This window comes from Ctenopharyngodon idella, chromosome 3 (genome assembly GCF_019924925.1).
Source record: "Ctenopharyngodon idella isolate HZGC_01 chromosome 3, HZGC01, whole genome shotgun sequence".
Taxonomy (NCBI): domain Eukaryota; kingdom Metazoa; phylum Chordata; class Actinopteri; order Cypriniformes; family Xenocyprididae; genus Ctenopharyngodon; species Ctenopharyngodon idella.
The window spans coordinates 46,964,061-46,984,132 of record NC_067222.1 but is presented as its reverse complement, the minus strand read 5'-3'; the positions used below and the strand labels follow the sequence as shown (position 1 = coordinate 46,984,132).

Below are 20,072 nucleotides of genomic sequence, written 5' to 3'. Positions count from 1 at the left end.
TTTTTAAATATAAATGCCTTTATTCTAATACAAAGCATCTCCATTCATGCAATACACTATGAGCTGAAATAAAAATAAAAAGTTTAAAAAACACTATTAAAAATGTGTAAACAAAGACAAAAACAAATTGTAAAATCAACTGCCCTCCATCCTTATTAGTAGATTTTTAATTTCCCTAGAATCAGTTCTTTACAATATATATTATATATATATGCACAAGAAATCTTATGCAGTGTCTACAGACAACATCTCCCATTCAAAGTTTTACTTTGAAATACAAATCTCAGTAGATATTTATTTATTTCTTTTTAAAAGAGGACAATGCCTATTAATTAACACAAGTAAACAAGTCTCCTATGTAAATGTGCCATATCTATGTATTTATGATCTCTGTGAGGGAAATACAGTATATTATACACAAAATATAGCAGTTTACCAATCACACTGAATAAAGTAACAAACTATTTCTCACTATGAATGTACAGTGCTGATGTTAATTTTCCAGGGACATTAACTTTTCAGCCATATAGGACATTTCATCCATCTTAAATGTAATTTGCACCTAAATATAGATATTGGGCAATCTGCCTTGTCTATCCTAAACTTGCACAGGTTTGTCTATGTTTGTTTGTACAGTAATGTTGTATGCAACCGGTCCTTTCAGAGTGAAGCCCAGGTAAAAGGTGACATTCTCATTGTTATGGGGTATTGAGGATGACTTAAGAGCTGGGATATGAAATTTCATTCCTTTGGGACCCTCTAGAAATACCTTCTCATCCTCCGTCCAGCCTGTGACACATCTCAGCAATTTAGACATTTCTGGCATTTTCCATACTTCTCCACTAAACCATTTCAGGCGTTTTTCTGAAACAGAGAACTGTTTTGTGATTGTTTCAAACTTGCTCTTGTGGACAAATTTTTCAAATCCAGTCCCATTGCTCAGGAAGAAATGAGTGTAGATCCTCTTTTTCCTTGGAGGGATGTCCTTCAGTTTCTTGTCGTAGTTTCTCTGGAGATATTCAACAGCAGAGAGAACAGTTTCATACTTGTGTTCTTTCTCCTCTTCTGTGTCCTGCTCTTCTGGCCAGAAAAGTAAGACGAGTAAGAAAAGAGCACTTGGCAAGCATCTCTGTTTCTCTTTGGGAAATTGGTGACTCAGTCTTTGTAGATCCTGAAATGCAGCCAGCTTAGAAGACTGAGTTGAGAGGCAACTTAAAGCAAAGTGCGATGCTATGTAGTTGACAAGGTCCGACTGTGGCATTTGTGCCCTCATAGGATTGCTTGGGTAAAGTGAAATAATGTGCTCCAGAACACTCACAGGATTACCATCTTTCTGGTTTGTTAGAAGGGAAAAAATTGTTGTGATGTTTCCCCCACCATAATAATAAATCATCATGCGCTTCATGAGAGGATTTAACCTCCCTTGGTTTTGATCTGTAACAAGAAAAGCATCACTGAAGTATTTGCCATAAGTAGAAGACTTATTTACCAGCCAGTGCATGGGATGCTTTATGGTCCTCTCAACAGTGTCAGATGTCTTCTCCTCATCGGTGTTCAGGTCAGTCTGGAAGTAACTCAGGTCTTCCGAAATCCATTCTAGTGCTTCCAGCATTATTTTTTGGAGGTTCTTCAGCTTACAATGAAAATGTTCCCATGGTTTTTCTATCTCAACAGGAATATAATCTGTTAGGAGGTATCTAATTAATTCTGAAGACTTTCTTCTTGAGAACACATGAAGAGTACGCATTAGCTTCAGCAATGCACATCCTACCTCTACTACTCCAAAAAAGCCAGCATTGTTCATGTTCTCATTGTCCTCAACTGCTGCTTTCTTGCATTCCTGAAAACATTCAATGGCTTTTAGTGCTGTTTTCAAAGCATCTGCTGTGTTTTCAGGTGTTTGTTCATCCTGCTCCATGGCTTTGACTTTTGCTGCGAACCACTGCCTGTACACCTGACCTCTGGTATCAAGAATGTAGGAATTGTTTGGCCTTTTTGCTACTGCAGTTTTTGCCCACTTTTCTGCTTCTTCAAATCTGTCATGTTTGTAATTGAGTCGAGCCAACTGTTGAGCAAAAAATGCATCTTCGTTAAAGCGCTTGTAAGCCGCTTTTAGAAGCTCAATGGCTTTATCTGGGCACTCTTTCTCTCTCACATGCTCAATTAGGGGAGAGAAAAAGCTGTCAAATTTATCACCTTTGCTGATCCTGTGGCGTGTCATGAACAGATCTCTCAAGAACTTCATGTATTGATCTTTACCAAACCTGTGCTCAAAGAGCACATCGTTGTTGAGAAGGTCCAAAGCAAAATTACTTTGTTGTTGTTTGTCACCCAGAAATTGGTGGAGGATTTCCTTTGCAACCAGTGGATGAATGATTCTGATGGAGTTAATGTAGGTGTTTTCGTCCCTCAAGTGTATTAAGACCAATTTGGCTTGCTCACTTAGAGAAGTCTCAAAGGCATGTCGTCGAAACCTATCCACATGGATGGACAGAGCCAGGAGAGCTTCGCAATGTGACTGAGAGATGAATGAGTTCTGCACATAAGTGTTGAGCAATGCCACATACAGAACAAGCTTTGTAACCACAGACTTGTGGTCAATGTCTTGCAGTAAATGCTTGACAAACTTCTTCACATATTCAGCAATTTTGTTGCTCTCAAATTCTTCACTCATCAGGACAAATGTTAGAATGAATTCTGGCTTAAACTGCTCTTCAAGTCTTTGTCGTTTTTTGGAAAACTGTTTTTTTTCGGTCTCTGATAGTTTATGAGTAATAGAAACATTCTGTTGAGGTGATTCCTTGCACATCTTCTCTGGATTGTGCGATCGCCTACAACTTAGCAGAATGAAGCAGAGAGTTCCACGTGCTATTTTCTTGGTATTGACAGCCACTTCCAATTCATACTTTACATCTTCTAAATACTCTTGATCACAGTCTTCAAACAGCAGGAGAACAGGGAGGCATTTTTGGGGATCTTTTTCTTCGTATTCCCGAAGCCAAATGGCATCTTCTGAAACAACCGATGCTGAGTATGAAGGTTTTACAACGGCACACCTTAGATCCCTTCGATTATTCCACAGTACTTGCCTTGCCACTGTACTGCCACCACTGCCAGGATGATGGTATATGTTGATACAGCTGAGGGGTGCCCGATCTAAACTCCAACAAAGACAGTCTTTCACCAGACTGTTGACTTCATTGTAAGCATCTCTTTGAATAACCTCCCCAACGATTTTTTTGTCTGCAAGCCAGAGATTCATCCAAGTTATTTTTCCTCCATGGTAAAACTGCTGCTCAATATTCTCCTTTTCAGATTCCACGACATCAGGACTAGTTTCTTCACAGTGGTTTAGACTCAGAATCTCCAATGAACATCTTGTTTCCTCCTCTCGAGTATCAAGGAAACACTCCCCTTTGACATGGATCGGTAATCGTTTGGTGGCCCGTGTAGTGGTAGGCTGGACCTGTTGGAGGGTTGCATTTACCTGACTTATTGTCATCCCAACTACACTTGAACTGTTTACTGTTTCCATGTCACAGGATCCTAGAGCAAAGCTCTGCCAGTCCTTAAAATTCTCCTCCGATTCTGCAAGGCAGATAATGTCTTCATGTCCTTCCATGTCAGTAAAGAACTCATAGAACGTGTTTAGGAATGGTGTGTCAACGGGGGAAGTAAGAAGGAAGATCACTTGAAAGGTTCCTTTGGGCAAGATATCTTTGCAGATCAATGACACACAATCTTTTAGAAGGGTCCTTTTTGTTTTAACCCAGGTCTTCTCATCACAGGGAGGTTCGTTGCCTTTGAAATCACTCCGGCCATTGCAAAATATCCAGCTGGTTTGATCAAACAAACGCAGATGACTCTCAAAATCTCGGATGCTCAAGCCACTGGGAATTTTGTAGTTCTGCATGAAATGGCGGTTCACTGCATGATGCTTATTGTATTCATGGCATAACCCAGACACGTTGGAATCTGGATCAAAGTCAAGCACACAGAAGATGTTCATGTTCAGCAAAAAATCAATATGTTGCAGATCCTTCTCCTGAAATCGGTTGGTAACAAGTATGTGCCATTTTTCCTTGTCCATTATTTTCTTTCCACCTGTTATGAGCATTTTGAGCTTTTTTCACAGGTTCTGGCACAGTTGTGGTGCTGTGAAATTATATGTTTTCTCTGCCTCTTCTCTCTGAGCATTCCTAAAACTCATGTGTTGATAGAACTCATTCAGGTCAGCCACTGGTTCTGTTTTAGAACCCACTCTGCGATAAGCGGTTTTCTTCTCAAACTGAACTTTGTTTGCCTTCTCATTGAAATTTGGCAGGCTAACAGAGAACACATTATTCTTCACTATGCTCACTGCTGGCTTAATATCAACCTCCACAACATAGTGTTCCACGTTGCTGTTTGAACAAACTACTTTAACAAACTGAGGTTCACCAATACAAAGCCGTACAATTTCGCTATCAGAGCTAGAGAAACTCCTCTCAATGTAATCGAATGAATCATAGTATACATCTTTTTCCTTAACAGGAACACCAATGATTTCACCATGTACATAACCAGTGTCACCTCTACTGTCCATGACACCAAAATGTATTGTGCCGTTTGTACGAACATTTATACAGCCTGTAGCAAATTTCAGCACTTCCTTTGCAAACTTGGCTTGTAGTCTTTGGCGGTCCAGTGTTGCAGCAACGGCAAATGACTTATACTCATGACATGGAGTAATTAAATCATTAACCCCTGATTCTGGTAAGAGTACACTGTTCTTAACATATGTAAAATCAACACCTTTCATATCAAAAGGTCGAAGTTTTGAATCTCTCTTTGTTGGTATCACAAGTACAGAATCTTCTTCCTTGTTATTCTCTTCATTGATATCGGCTCTTGTGTCAGTGCTTTTAATTGCACTTGCTCCAAGGTCATTTTTTCCAGAAGACCGTTTTTGTAAAAGATCATGCTGGCCTTTGGCTTTTTGTGAATTAATTACTAACTCATCTCTTTTTTTTATTATCAAAAGCGCAGGCCCAGATTTCATTCCAGTCTCTTTTTTCAGATATTCTTCTGATAGTTCACAAAGTATCCGACCATCTACTTCCTCTTCATGAAGTTTTTCGATGTATGTTTCTTTAATTCCTATTGATCTTAACCAGTTGCTCACCATAGACTCAGTCCATGTCTCCAGTGGAAGATCCTCTGGCTTTTCTGCAAACCAAAAAAAAAAGGCTCAAGGTGAAATATTTTACTTTAAATCAATGACTGGTAAGTGCTGTAAAACAGCAGTATACTTGCCCATGTTTAATGGATTCTATAATGATCATTCACAGCACAAATGCAGACACCATCAAATTGTAGACCTGAAGAACAAAAATGACATTGTTAAAGCAGAGACATTTTGAAGCAGTCAACAATACATTCATCTGTATTTTGATGCATTTCAGATTAATTTCATCATTAAATAAATGCACAACAAGGGGAGTAAACACAGAAAGTTGTGCTGAACAATGTGCATGCTATAGATTCATAATTAGGCATAACCATAAACAGAAATCATAAACATACGTGGAATTTGAGGGGTTACTGCCCTCCAGACCAGATCCAATGATTTTGTCTGAGCTATGAATAAAAAAAAAAAAAAAAGGCGTGTCTGTGGCGGCCTGACAAAATTTGATGTTTCGCCATGAAACAGGAAGTTGTTGTAACTTGGGCATACAATGTCCGATCTGCCCCAAACTTCACATGTTTGATAAGAGTCCTGGCCTGAAGACATCTACATGGCAATATTCAGTAATAGTCAAAGCGCCACCTGTTGGCAGCAGGAAGTGTGGCACGTCGAAATGACTTTGCCATATTTCTCCTGTATTTACTCACTTACACGCATGTTGCTCACTGTTCACTGTTTTCCTAAGGCCACTGGGTGGCGATGGCCCTGGGTGCGAGGGGCCTTTCATCGCTGCTTGCAGCTTTAATTTCTAGTTTTATTTGTCTTATCTTATAATTTTAGTGTAGAATGAGTATAGCTTTTAGTTGTTAGGATGACACATTTTTTTAAAAAGTTACATTTTTAGGCTGATTAAATTTTTAGGCTGCTCTGCCTCAGCAGTCTAACAGAGCTTGGCATGCAAATTCACTGGCAGTGCAATACACACTTCAGGTTTGCGCTGAGGATCCGAGGTAGTGACTCAGGTGTTTCAGCGGTCAGCTAAAAAAATTTGTGGCAGGAGGGACACCACGTCTCTGTTCCCTCCATCAGGGAACGAGGGTTATCATACATACACGTCACACCGACACTAAGGGGTCCCGATATTAAACGTCACATCTTCTGTGCTGTCATGAGAAAAGGTGGTGGAAATGTGGGCAAGCCTCCCCATGCCAACGACAAGTGCAACAACGCTCACTCGTAACCTTCAAACGCCCAGGGTAGATGACCTCAAGTCTCCCATCCAAGGGACCTAATCAAAGAGGTCACTGCAGCTGTAGGGCCTCTTCTGAATTTGAAGTAATTTAGTAAAATATACAGCTGCATACACCTGGTTGTTAACGTTGGAAAGCGTTCTCTTTCTCAAAGAGAAAGGAACACTACGGAGACCACATCCTACCCTAAGGGGAGGTATACAGTGGGTACGGAAAGTATTCAGACCCCCTTAAATTTTTCACTCTTTGTTATATTGCAGCCATTTGCTAAAATCATTTAAGTTCATTTTTTTCCCTCATTAATGTACACACAGCACCCCATATTGACAGAAAAACACAGAATTGTTGACATTTTTGCAGATTTATTAAAAAAGAAAAACTGAAATATCACATGGTCCTAAGTATTCAGACCCTTTGCTGTGACACTCATATATTTAACTCAGGTGCTGTCCATTTCTTCTGATCATCCTTGAGATGGTTCTACACATTCATTTGAGTCCAGCTGTGTTTGATTATACTGATTGGACTTGATTAGGAAAGCCACACACCTGTCTATATAAGACCTTACAGCTCACAGTGCATGTCAGAGCAAATGAGAATCATGAGGTCAAAGGAACTGCCTGAAGAGCTCAGAGACAGAATTGTGGCAAGGCACAGATCTGGCCAAGGTTACAAAAAAAATTCTGCTGCACTTAAGGTTCCTCAGAGCACAGTGGCCTCCATAATCCTTAAATGGAAGACGTTTGGGACGACCAGAACCCTTCCTAGAGCTGGCCATCCGGCCAAACTGAGCTATCGGGGGAGAAGAGCCTTGGTGAGAGAGGTAAAGAAGAACCCAAAGATCACTGTGGCTGAGCTCCAGAGATGCAGTCGGGAGATGGGAGAAAGTTGTAGAAAGTCAACCATCACTGCAGCCCTCCACCAGTCAGGGCTTTATGGCAGAGTGGCCCGATGGAAGCCTCTCCTCAGTGCAAGACATATGAAAGCCCGCATGGAGGACTCCAAGATGGTGAGAAATAAGATTCTCTGGTCTGATGAGACCAAGATAGAACTTTTTGGCCTTAATTCTAAGCGGTATGTGTGGAGAAAACCAGGCACTGCTCATCACCTGTCCAATACAGTCCCAACAGTGAAGCATGGTGGTGGCAGCATCATGCTGTGGGGGTGTTTTTCAGCTGCAGGGACAGGACGACTGGTTTCAATCGAGGGAAAGATGAATGCGGCCAAGTACAGGGATATCCTGGACGAAAACCTTCTCCAGAGTGCTCAGGACCTCAGACTGGGCCGAAGGTTTACCTTCCAACAAGACAATGACCCTAAGCACACAGCTAAAATAACGAAGGAGTGGCTTCACAACAACTCCGTGACTGTTCTTGAATGGCCCAGCCAGAGCCCTGACTTAAACCCAATTGAGCATCTCTGGAGAGACCTAAAAATGGCTGTCCACCAACGTTTACCATCCAACCTGACAGAACTGGAGAGGATCTGCAAGGAGGAATGGCAGAGGATCCCCAAATCCAGGTGTGAAAAACTTGCATCTTTCCCAAAAAGACTCATGTCTGTATTAGATCAAAAGTGTGCTTCTACTAAATACTGAGCAAAGGGTCTGAATACTTAGGACCATGTGATATTTTAGTTTTTCTTTTTTAATAAATCTGCAAAAATGTCAACAATTCTGTGTTTTTCTGTCAATATGGGGTGCTGTGTGTACATTAATGAGGAAAAAAAATGAACTTAAATGATTTTAGCAAATGGCTGCAATATAACAAAGAGTGAAAAATTTAAGGGGGTCTGAATACTTTCCGTACCCACTGTACATGCGGAAATACATCCTAAGGACTCACCAACGGGGAGAACTTCCTAGGGAAAAAGTCTCTATGGTGGGCTTCACCAAGGGGGGAGACATGACCGGTGATGGAGCTATCACGTTGTCACCTCGGAGAGGGGAAAGGCGCTAGTGCAAACACTACACCCGGCCAGTACGTTTTGGGCCTGATATGCCCGGAGAATACTGTCCACAATTCAGTGGGACATTCTTTGTTTGGAGACAGCCTTTCCCTTCTGTTGACCTCCAAAGCAGACAAAGAGCTGTTTAGATGGACTGAACACAGGGTTTCAGACAAGGTAAATGTGCAGGGCTCGCACTGGACAAAACAGGGACAAGGCTGGGTTTCCCTCATCAGAAGAGAATGCTTGCAAGTTCACCACTTGGTCCCTGAAAGAGTAGTGGGAACCTTGAGCACATATCTGGCTGGTGAGAGTAGGCTTGCCCGAATTCCAGGCACGATTCACTAACTGAGAGTACTTGTAGGTCCCCCACCCTCTTGAGAAGTGTGAGCGAAATGAGGAGGGCTGTCTTCATTGAGAGAGCACCAAGCTCTACTGATTGCAAGGGCTCAAATGGATCTTTCTGCATGGCCTGTAAGATAAGAGAAAAATCTCAAGAGGGGATAAGACGAAGTCTCAGAGGATTCAACCTCCGAGCACCTCTCAGGAACCTAAGTATCAGGTCCGGCTTCCCCAAATACCTGCCATCCACAGCGTTGTGGTTCACTGCTATTGCAGCAACATACACCTTAAGAGTGGAAGTAGACAGGTGCCTCTCAATGCCCTGCTGTAGGAAGGAGAGCACAGACCCGACGAGTCTGATTGGGTCAGTAGGGCGCAATCATTAGAACTTGTTCTTCATCTTCCCTGACTTTGCACAGAGTCAGTGCGATAAGGCTTACTGGGAAAAAGGCATATTTGCTTAGGCCCCGGACGAGAGCAATGGGAGTATTCCTGGGAGGCGAACAGGTCCACCTGTGCCTTGCCGAATTGACTCCATAAGAGCTGGACCACCTGGGGATGGAGTCTACATTCTCCACGGAGAGAGACTTGTTGCGAGAACGCGTTAGCTGCGTGAGTAACTTAAGTTGCTGAGATGGCAGGCGAGTTGTGATGTGACGAGAGCAGATCCTGCCTTGGTGATTTTTATACGCCACTGTCGCTGTGTTGTCCATCTGGACCAACACGTGCTTGCCTTGAATCAACGGCTGCAGCCTCCTCGGGGCTCCTCGGAGCACAGCCAACAACTCCAGGCAGTTGATGTGCCAATGCAGGCGGGCCTCTGTCCAGGAAACCAAGACTGCATGCCCGTTGCACATGGCACCCCAGGCTGATTTGGATGCATCTGTCGTGACAACAACATGCCTGGACACTTGTTCTAAGGGAACCCCTGCCCGTAGAAAAGCAAGGTCTGACCAAGGGCTGAAAACTCATCCAGGAACGTGCTGGGGAATGGGAAGTCCACAGGTATTCACCCAGCAAAAGCGCTGCCATTGAAGCCCCCAGATCACCCTTAGTGCTTATCGCCGAAGCCTCATACCAGGAGGTAGAAGGACCAGAACAATTAGCAGCTGAGGAGACTCTCAGTCTCTTGAAGAGATACGAGAGCCATAACCGCAATGTTCCGATATACATGCTCTCGCAGTGAGAGCATGAACCACCCACAAATGCTGCTTCAGCATGAGCACGGCCCAGACACTGAACAAAGCGATCGTGCCCGTCAGAGGGAGAGAGGAATCGCCCGCATCCAGTGGGACACGGACAGAATGGTATCTTTAAAAAGATGCGAACTGCCATGTATTTGCTCATTTAGAAAGGAAATGTACTGTTTTATAAGGAGTATTTTAAAGTTTAATTCACTTCCATTGTAAGTGCTTCACTGTAACCCAGCAGAAAAGGAGGGATGAGTGGAAATTCATTTTTGTGGTTATCAACATTAACACTTCATGGCGTGTTTTACACCTGGTATATTCAATTTGACCAAGTGTAAATACCCAGTGGTGGAAACGGCTGATTCACTGGGGGGACTCTAGTTGGGAGGGTTATTTATTTATTTATTTTTGAAAAATTATTATGATTATTATTATTATTTTACTTTCAGTGGCATTTTAAATTGATTTAAATATAACATTTTCTATAATCTATAATAACATTAAACATATTTCATGTTTCCAAGACAGGCACATAAAAGGTCAATGAACAACATTTATGAACTGTGTGGCACAAATTCTACATTCAACAGAATTTCTGCTTGGAGATAATTGCCTGTGTAATTTTGGTCAAATTAAAGGTACATCATGTAAGAATCTGCATATGTGGTGTATGCAGAATTTAACAGGTCATGCAAACCTCTTAAAAACCTTAAAGAAACCTCAAGAAAACGGTTGAATGTTTTGGATGGCGACCTCTCAGTTTTGTGCTTTGAAAATCAACAACTATTAAATACATTTAAAGGTGAATCCTGTTTTAAGGGAAAGGGAAGCTAATGTGCATTCCATTCTAAAAATCAAATATTTGAATAACAAGGTATTTAGAATATATAATAATATTGACTCATCTATTTTCTTAAACAATGGTTAAAAAGGCTGAAATGTGATGTTTATCATTTTATAAAACTTTTTGTTTTGAGGATGTTACCATAGACATGAAGCTTTTTTTTTTTTTTTTTGGTACCTAAACATGTAATTTTGTTCTAATATAAGAATTTTATGAAATAATTTCCACTGCTGATTCAGATTTTTTTTTTATTTGTTTTTTTTTTTTTGAAGAATTTAAAGAGTATTAAAAAGTTGATCTCCCCCTCCACATCACCCCCTCCTGCATGATTCTGGATAAATTCAGAATCACAATTGTTTTGTTTAAAATAGAGATCACGATTCTCCCACAATTCTGAATAGACAACTAAACAAAATAACATGTAATTTACTAGTGGTTCTGAACTTCTGACAAAATGTTAATGACTGCAATCTATTTAAACAAAAAATTAATACATTTTTATGAATTATTTTTAAAAAATCTGTTTGAATGAATGATTAAATGACTCACTCATTTCAGGGCGAGACCACCCTGATTGTAAAGCAAAATGTGATTGGTTGTAGAAAGAACGTGCTACGATTGGTCAGCGCAGTGATTAACTTGAGTAGACGGTAGGTGGAGTCCATTTTTTTGTGGATTTGTGTGTCTTGATGTTAGAAATGTTTTAAAATCCACAACTGCGCAGATTCACAATTGAATGCCAGTCAGAGTTGTGTTTGTGACATAAAAACATATTTATTTGTGAATTTAATTCATTTTTGTGAAATTCCTAACATACACTGTAAAACACACACACACACACACACACACACACACACACACACAAACCCTTCAAATGACTGCCAAACAAAAAACGTAAAATAAAAGTAAAATGTTTATACAGTGTGAGCAATGGTGCCAACTGTCCTTTTGCGCCATCTGGTGGTGATTTCGCGAATTATGGCAATCATTTTTGGTATTTTACATTAATTTGTATGTAATTTAAGAAAACAGAAAAAATACTGTATAAATAAATACAGTAATTTTTCTGTTTTTAAAAAATGAGAATAACTGTAATTTGTCATTAATGGCATAAAACTTCAAATTACAGCCGAGTTGTTAATTTACAGATATTGTTTGTAATTTCACAGTACAATTTAAAATAAAATAAATTGTACTTTTTTTTTTTTTTTTTAACTTATTTTAAAATTTGATTTTTTTTTTACAGCGTGTATTTGTAAATCTCATTCTATTTATTTGTGAAATTGTTTAATTTTTGTTAATATCTTCACATTCATTCGGTTCTTCGATGCTCAGCCTGGACTTGCTATCATAGCAACAGGTCCGTAAGCCTATACCGGCTTGAGATTAGGCATATTTCATGTAAACAGGATTAGATTGCATACGCTGCAAACGAGTATGTGTGAAACAGGCGTCAAAATTCACTCCCCGGACTCCGTCCCCCCCATTTATCGTAAATACCCCCATGATGCTTCCCTCCCGAACGCCCCCTGTTCTGCGGTTACAAAATACGAAGCTTGGTAAACTGTATTTTAGGATATTTTGGGATTAAACAAACAAACAAACAAACTCACTGTTGTCGAGTCTCTCCTGCACTGACCAGAAACCAGTCAGTCCATCCATCCATTAGGTGAATCTTCTTCCAAAGGGACAGACCTTTGAACAGTGTAAATCAATGTGTAAATACCAGTGTAAATCGAACGTATAATACAAAATTGTTATATTATTTGCATATCACAAGGTTTACCCAATCGAAGAGCGTGACAGTGTGCGAGACGGCAGCGCCGTGTCTGTGGTAAAGCGAATTTCCGGTACGAAAGGACTTAACTTTTGATTTCCTGAAAATGAAAGGAAACGTTTCCTCTAGTCTATAGGCTAAACAACAATTTAAAATAATAAAGATAATAATATAAATATTAGTAACTCAACAGAACATTGAACACAAACTGTTAAAAAAAAAAAAAAGCACCCAACCATAAAGTATTCTTTGCCTTTTTGTCGATTTACAAGTTTTGGTTATACTTTATTTTACGGTGTAATATTAATTAACAACATGCAGCCCCTACTATAGGGTTAGGATTAGGCTAGTTGTAATTAGGCTATGTATAATTTACTGATATTACAATATTAAGTGCATGTAACGTGTAACAAGGACACTGTGTGTGTGTGTGTGTGTGTGTGTATATATATATATATATATATATATATAAAGTATGACCCAAGTTTTCATCACAATCAATTTCTCAGCTTTCAAATGTGTGCAGTCCTAGTCCATATAGGCTACATGATATGATCACCATATGGAAAAACACATTTTGACTCTAGTAAGAACAGAGACAAGCCACTGTTTAACCTAATCATTAAACTGATACCATCCTATACAGTGTACACTTTAGCTTCTCATGTGATGTAGTGGGAAATTACAGAACCTGATCTTAAATATGTATTCCCACACTGTTCTAATGGTGAATGTGCAGAAATGTTGCTAAAATTAAATAAATAAACAAACAAACCCTGCTAAAGCAGTATTTGTATTTATGAGGACAACCTCAGGATTGTGTTGCTCATTTTCATGTAATCTGATGCCATGATCATCATACCTGTATATTTCCTTAATACGAACACCAGTAATTTCACCAAAAAAGTGTCATTTTTAGGGCTGGTAATCAATTCAAAAACGTAATTGCATAATAGGCTACACAGATTAATCAAATCACAAATAATCACATATATTAGCCTAACATTTGCTTGAGAAGGATCCCCAAATGAAGATAACTCAAACAACATTACATTATTGTGGCTAATTGATAGGAAAATGCTTTATTATTGGCCATATTGAATGTGGTTACTGGCATTAATGCCTTTATTTCATATGACAGTGGAAAAGTACTTGGAGAGAGAGAAGGGGAACAGGACTGGTGGTTTCTAGGCTGGACTCAAACCCAGATCCTGCTACAAGCACAACAGCGCTTGATGTATGGAGCAACACACTGCCCTCTGTGCCACAGATCCAAACTTATTATAGAATGTTTATGAACCCATCTTACAGGCACAGTAGGTCAATGTACATGTCCATCTCAAGGGATGGTGCCCATACGCAAAATTACAAATCATACAATTACTAAATTCATAAAAAATTAATCCATAGTTACCGGTTAATTTCTATAGGGATATCAAAGAGAAATATTTGGCTATCTTTTTTAAAGAAATAAAACAGCAATTTTTTTTTTCGCCAAGTAAAATTAACATTAAGCGAGTTGATGGTATTGCATTTCACCACACCACAATATGATGCACTGCAACTCTATGTATCCGAATATACATTGATCATCGTCAGTGATTTAAGCTAACAATAGATGACAATATGCCATATCTAGCAAACATTAAATGGTTTCTGCTTTATGTCAGTGAATTAAGTCATTTTCTGACATTTTACTTACTATACCATTTACCATGACAATACTATAGTGAAATTACTGAGTTAACTTTACTTCCCTGCTTTTACCTTCCCATTGGACAAAGTCCAGAACTGCTCAGAATAGAAAGAAGAATCCCCAGAGTCACGGAAATCATTTTAATCTATTACTTAGATGCTAGAATTTGTGCCTGCATACAACGGAAATCCATCTCTACATTACGATTAAATGTTTTGTCCTACCTGACCAGCATTGTTTTGCTGTTGGATGATAAAGTACACCTAAATAATGGTATTGAGAAACTTTAATAACCTCCGAATTGCAAACACACAGTTAAGAGTTAAAAACATGTTTTGTGTAAACTCACTGTATCTAACCAGTTTAAAAAGCACCAAGTCTATTTTCAGGATCAATGTTTTGTGCTAATCATCATTCCACCTGCACATTCTGTTTTACTTTACTAGTGAATTGCAATGAGGTAATGGTTACTGGTTCTCCACAATTATATTATACACAAAGTGTAAATAGAACTAACATGTTATTTATCCTAAAGGTCAAATATCTGAGCAATGGTAGGTGGCGTGAAAATAGCCTTTGCCAATAAGGTTGGCTATTTGTGCTCATATCAATTCCTGAGGTTGGTAAAAACTTGCTTGGCATTACACAATAGCAGCTTTTATTAACACTACATGTAAAAAAAAGCATAATTGAATTTTAATAATTTTTCCCTCAAAATGTGCTATTTAAAAATATATACTGAACATTAAAAAACATGTAACATTATAAAAGCTCCATCTGGAATATTTCAGTTCAAAACTGCATGCGTTTTATGTTCCAATGCCGTATATGCACTGAACATCTGCAAGAGAGACATCTTGAGTACTTTAAAACAAAACACCTTCCTGGCATTTACTAACAAAAGTCCACAGTTTTTCAATCAGGCATACATTAAAACCAAGAAAAATAGTTTAATTATTTTCCAATATAATAACCATTTAAGAGAATCACCTGAAAGCTAAAACTTAACCACACTATCCAGAATCCAAGGGAATAAATTCATAGTTTACCATGTTTTGTTAAAAAATACCAACATATAAAAGTGGATGACTGAAGTTATGAGCACAATACAGGATAATAACCAAGTTTGTCATGAAAGTATACTGTATATCCTTTTGAACTTTTGAAAGTGTAATACCTGTAATGTCATACAGATGGTTTTATGTTAGAGACATTGAAGGAATAGTTCATCCAAAAATTAAACTGTCATCATTGTTGTTTCAAACCAGTAGTATCATAGTAGTAGTCCATATGTTTTGTGAGCAGTATGAAAATCAGTTTTCTGAAGCCATATGATAGCACTGTCTGAGAAACAGACCCAAATTTAGTACAGTAGACAGTATTCACCGATTATTTAGTTCGTTCACAAACATGATTCGCGCTTCCATATATTCTTGACATGCGATGATGTGACTGTTCACATGATATGCAATGCTTTTTGGCTTCATTGATGTCAAAACGAGTGTGACGTCTTCACACTTTGAATGAGAATTAAAAAATGCGGTGCAGGGGGAGATCATCAGTGAATAATGACTTCAATTTGGATGCGATCTTCAGAAGTCCTATTGACTACTTTTATGATTCTTTTTGGTCATTTTGGGGCTTCGTAGCATCTGGTCACTCTATGGAAAAGATGCATGGTGAGCAATCCGCTGTTTGATCTGGAAAGAAAAAGTCGTACATGTATGTATGTATGGGACATGTCTAAATGATGCCACTTTTCATTTTTGCCTAAACTATTCCTTTAACAGCTCTCAGCAGCAAAGGCATAAAGCGAAAACTACAAACATCAGACTCTCTTCAGGACCAAGACACACGGCACAGTGTCATTTAAAAAGGCACAATCAATGGCCACTTCAACCAATTATCAATGATCAAAATATGTACAAAAAAATATATATTCAATAACACGTTCTCTCTCAACATTGCACAGTAGAATTTCTTGCGTTCACTTCAAGTGTTCAACAAAAATCCCACACCTTCCAATCTTAAAAAAGGAAGGAATGACTTCAAGGTTTTGTGAGCACACCATCTTTTCCAGCATCCTCCAAATGATCTTGGCCAGGAAGCTGTAAGTCACTCAGACGAGAGCAGTTGTCTAAAATGAGCATGTAAGGCACTAAAGATGGGATGGCGTCCTCTGCGGTGACACAGCCCGGACACTGCAGGCCCAGACTGCATCCGCACAGACAGACCGCTCATCCCTGGAATGTGTCTGGAAAGAGTCCATCAGTCACGTGGCACTATGGAGCTCCAGTCTCCTGTGCGCACAGTGCGGGCGGCACTGGGCCTGTCTGTGTGTGCATCTCTGTGGTGAGCTCAGGTATGACTGCTGATATCTGACTGGAAGATGACAGGCCTGAGGGCACTGATGGACTGGAATGCTGTGTGGGCGGAGTCTGTGTTGCACAATGTGCATCTGTGTGGTGTGTGAGCAGTTCAGAAGCGTGGTAGTAAGGCAGGAAAGGTCGCTCCACAGCACAGAAACGCATGGCCAGATGTGTGTGCTGGAGAAGAAGAGGGAAGCGGGAGGTAAAGTAGGACACAAATTCATCTGGAATGGACCCCAGCGTCTCCTGGACTTCATCAGGTAACTCTCGGTAATGGTGTTTCTACAGGAGACAAAGATGAAATAGTCTGATGAATGTGCTGAAGAGAGAAAGTTGTTGTTCATGTGAAATGTTTTGTTTCCAACATAGACGTAAATTGTAAGTTTAGTTGTGTATTCAATAGAGGTGTAACGGAACATGTATTTGTCCTGAACCGTCACTAAACATCACGGTTTGGTGCATACAGTCAGACAACGAATACAGTAGTCACAGGCGATCCACACTCCAATCCAGAAGGGAGCGCGTGTGGTAACGCAACACTGTTTGAGCATGTAAGGCACAACAGGAAAAAATGCAGAAGAAGAAGAGACGATCTATGCACCAACCCAAACCAAGTGTTACTTCAGATGGTAAGCAAGAGCTTGCTAGTAGCCTATAAGCTGTTTCAATTCATTTTTGTGACGCGCTCCACAAACTTCGCGGAAAGAAAACCAGGACGGCAGAAAGCATCCTGTTTGTTTTCTTTATTTTATAAAAGCACAATTTTTGAGTGTACACAAATAAAAACAGACCCATGACAGTGTCGAATAATGTCTTATTCTTTTCTGTATGATCAAAAATGATGAGTTCAAAAACTAATTCCTGACCAAGTTTTATTTTTCATTATTCTATTTATTTTGTACTTTTATAACACAAGAGATGCTTTTCAGTTTTGTATCTGATTGTGACCAAATAACTTTTGTTTTTTATCAGCCCTACAAAAAATTCTGTTTACTGCTTAGTGCTTAATACACTAAATGAGGCAGTACTGTACCAACTAGGGGACTAAATGCTGCTAGGTGGAACAAACTGTGATTTGCACTACTGTCTGTTCAACGTAAATGAAAAGAAACCTAGCATTAGGGATTTGTTGGTTTTTCCACTGTTGTACTGAACCCGTATAGAACCGTGACCCAAAAACCAAGGTATGTACCGAACCATGATTTCTGTGTACCACTACACTCCTAGTATTCAAAAATACAAATTAATTAATTATTTTGTAATTATTGTAACTGATTATTTATTAGCATCTTTTTGGTGTTTTATTATCAGAGTACGAATTGCACCCTGACTTAACTTCAAAAATTTAAAATATGTGATTATATATATATATATATATATATATATATATATATATAGAAAATTGGATTGTGTCATAAAATTCTCTTTTATGACACAATCCATTCACATCATAAAAATAAAATTTTGAAGTCAATTATTGAAGCTCATCCAGTACAAAAATTATCAAAATAATTTCACGCCACGGTAAACTGTGTTGCTATAACCACTGTGGTATCAGTAAACTCATATCGTTTAGCAAATGTACCTTATTTCTCATGGCACGTAAAAGATCTCTGACCGATCCGCCTTTGTATGAACGAAATCTGCGTAGATCTGTAAAAAGAACACTTTGTAAGTTAGTGGTTTGAAGAGCAAAATTTTCACATTTAAGATTGAAAAACGAAATAAAACTAGAAAATCATGGCAGAATTGCATGTGGTTAATGTATTTACAAAGTCTTAGAATTAAATCGCAGTAGCGCTCACCGGTCTGTAGAGGCACTGTGATATGATCCCTCCAATCACCTTTGACCACCACCCGTCCTCCTCTCTCCAGCTGCCTCACAATCGGTCCATCTAACGGCTCCTTCTCAATTCTATCGCTCACATCCTGTGAGACAACGGGAAAAAAAATTCTGCCATTTAATGGCCATTTTAGAAAAATCTGCTGTTATTTTTCTTTTAGCTTTGGCTGAGTTTCTCTGAAAAACTATTTTAAAAGGATCTTATAATGCTCCCTGTGGTCCACTTATAATGTTGGCAGGATATCAAAATGTTTTAATAATTAAGAAATAAATGGCCACTTCTACCAAAACACGATGCAAACACAACGCAAGTAAGAGATTCATGAAGCAGTGTATACTGCTTCAATGATTATAATGGGAGTTTTGGCGAGACAACTTGCGCTGAACAAAAGTGATTGACCATTTCAGAGATTAAATTATATACAGAAAACGATCACTCCTTTTATAATCACAGTTTGAAGTTGTTTTTCATGCTACTAAAAGTAACAATGGGAAGTTGACCGTTCAGCCAATGGCTTGAAATCAGTCCTTACAGTGGATATAAAAATTTTTACACACCCCTATTAAAACAGCTGGTTTTTGTGATGTATTTTTTTTTTTTTTTTTTTTAAGAAATCATATCAGAACATTTGCACATTTAATGCAAAAATGACAACCTATGCAATGCCACCGAAAACCAAAGTGAAATGTTTCAGAGAAAAAAAGATAAAAATAAAAATAACCTAACTGCATAAGTGCACCCTTTTCTAAGTGGGTATGTGATTGTGTTCAGAATTAACTAACCAATCAATCAAAATAGTGCACACCTGTCTTCACCTGAAGTGACTGATTAACTCCAAATAAATCTTAGCTGTTCTTGTAAGATTTTTCTGACATCTTCTTGGTTGCAGCTGCTACTACAAGAGCCATGGGCCACAACGGATCTTATTGTTTAAAGGTTTCTCTCAGGATATTTGTGGTGTCAGTGTTTCTGACTAGACAAACGCAGCACGTGACCTGTTTACATAAATGCTCTAGCATTGCGTGTCCTCATTGCTGCATTGCATTGCTGTAATATCAAGTTTTTTTCTGAATGAACTTCTCGAACTATAAAGTTAAAAAAGATTTCTTATTATACACAGAAACGTCTGCTTATATACATTATATACATACAGTATCTCACAAAAGTGAGTACACCCCTTACATTTCAGCAACTATTTTAGTATATCTTCTCAAGGGACAATACTAGAGAAATGAAACTTGCATTTATTTTAGAGTAGTCAATGTGCTGCTTGTATAGCAGTATAGATTTACTGTCCTCTGAAAATAACTCAACATACAGCCATTATTGTCTAAATAGCTGGCAACAAAAGTGAGTACACCCTAAGTGATAACAGCTCTACGTCTTTTAACCATGCAAAGCCACATGTCCTATTCATCATGTTCATGTTTTTGTCTGCTTGGTAGGACCATACAAATTTGCGTATCTTGTAATAGAGCAGTTAAAATTTGGTGCTTTGAGTACAATCCTCTCATACTGATCACTGGATGTTCAACATGGCACCTCATGGCAAAGAACTCTCTGAGGATTTGAGAATTAGAACTGTTGCTCTCCACAAAGATGGCCTAGGCTATAAGAAGATCGATGACACCATGAAACTGAGTTAC

At 38.9% G+C, this 20,072-nt stretch overlaps 2 protein-coding genes across 2 annotated transcripts in view; both read right to left on the bottom strand.

The window, feature by feature from the left end:
• On the bottom strand, nt 1-12,611 carry LOC127508914 (sterile alpha motif domain-containing protein 9-like). Its single transcript, XM_051887416.1, has 3 exons — nt 12,527-12,611; nt 12,354-12,435; nt 1-5,360 (listed from the first exon to the last, which is right to left on the bottom strand). The coding sequence occupies exon 3, from the start codon at nt 5,165-5,167 to the stop codon at nt 4,130-4,132; it is 1,038 nt and encodes a 345-aa protein (XP_051743376.1). The 5' UTR covers nt 5,168-5,360; nt 12,354-12,435; nt 12,527-12,611; the 3' UTR covers nt 1-4,129.
• Nucleotides 12,612-14,848: 2,237 nt separating this feature from the next.
• Nucleotides 14,849-20,072, bottom strand: part of ern1 (endoplasmic reticulum to nucleus signaling 1) — a 38,084-nt gene continuing 32,860 nt past the window's right edge. The window contains exons 20-22 of the mRNA XM_051887088.1: nt 18,388-18,511; nt 18,168-18,235; nt 14,849-16,864 (exon numbers count right to left, since the gene is read on the bottom strand). Coding sequence (XP_051743048.1) covers nt 16,496-16,864; nt 18,168-18,235; nt 18,388-18,511 — 561 coding nt within the window. The 3' untranslated portion in view covers nt 14,849-16,495. The remainder of the gene's footprint in view (nt 16,865-18,167; nt 18,236-18,387; nt 18,512-20,072) is intronic.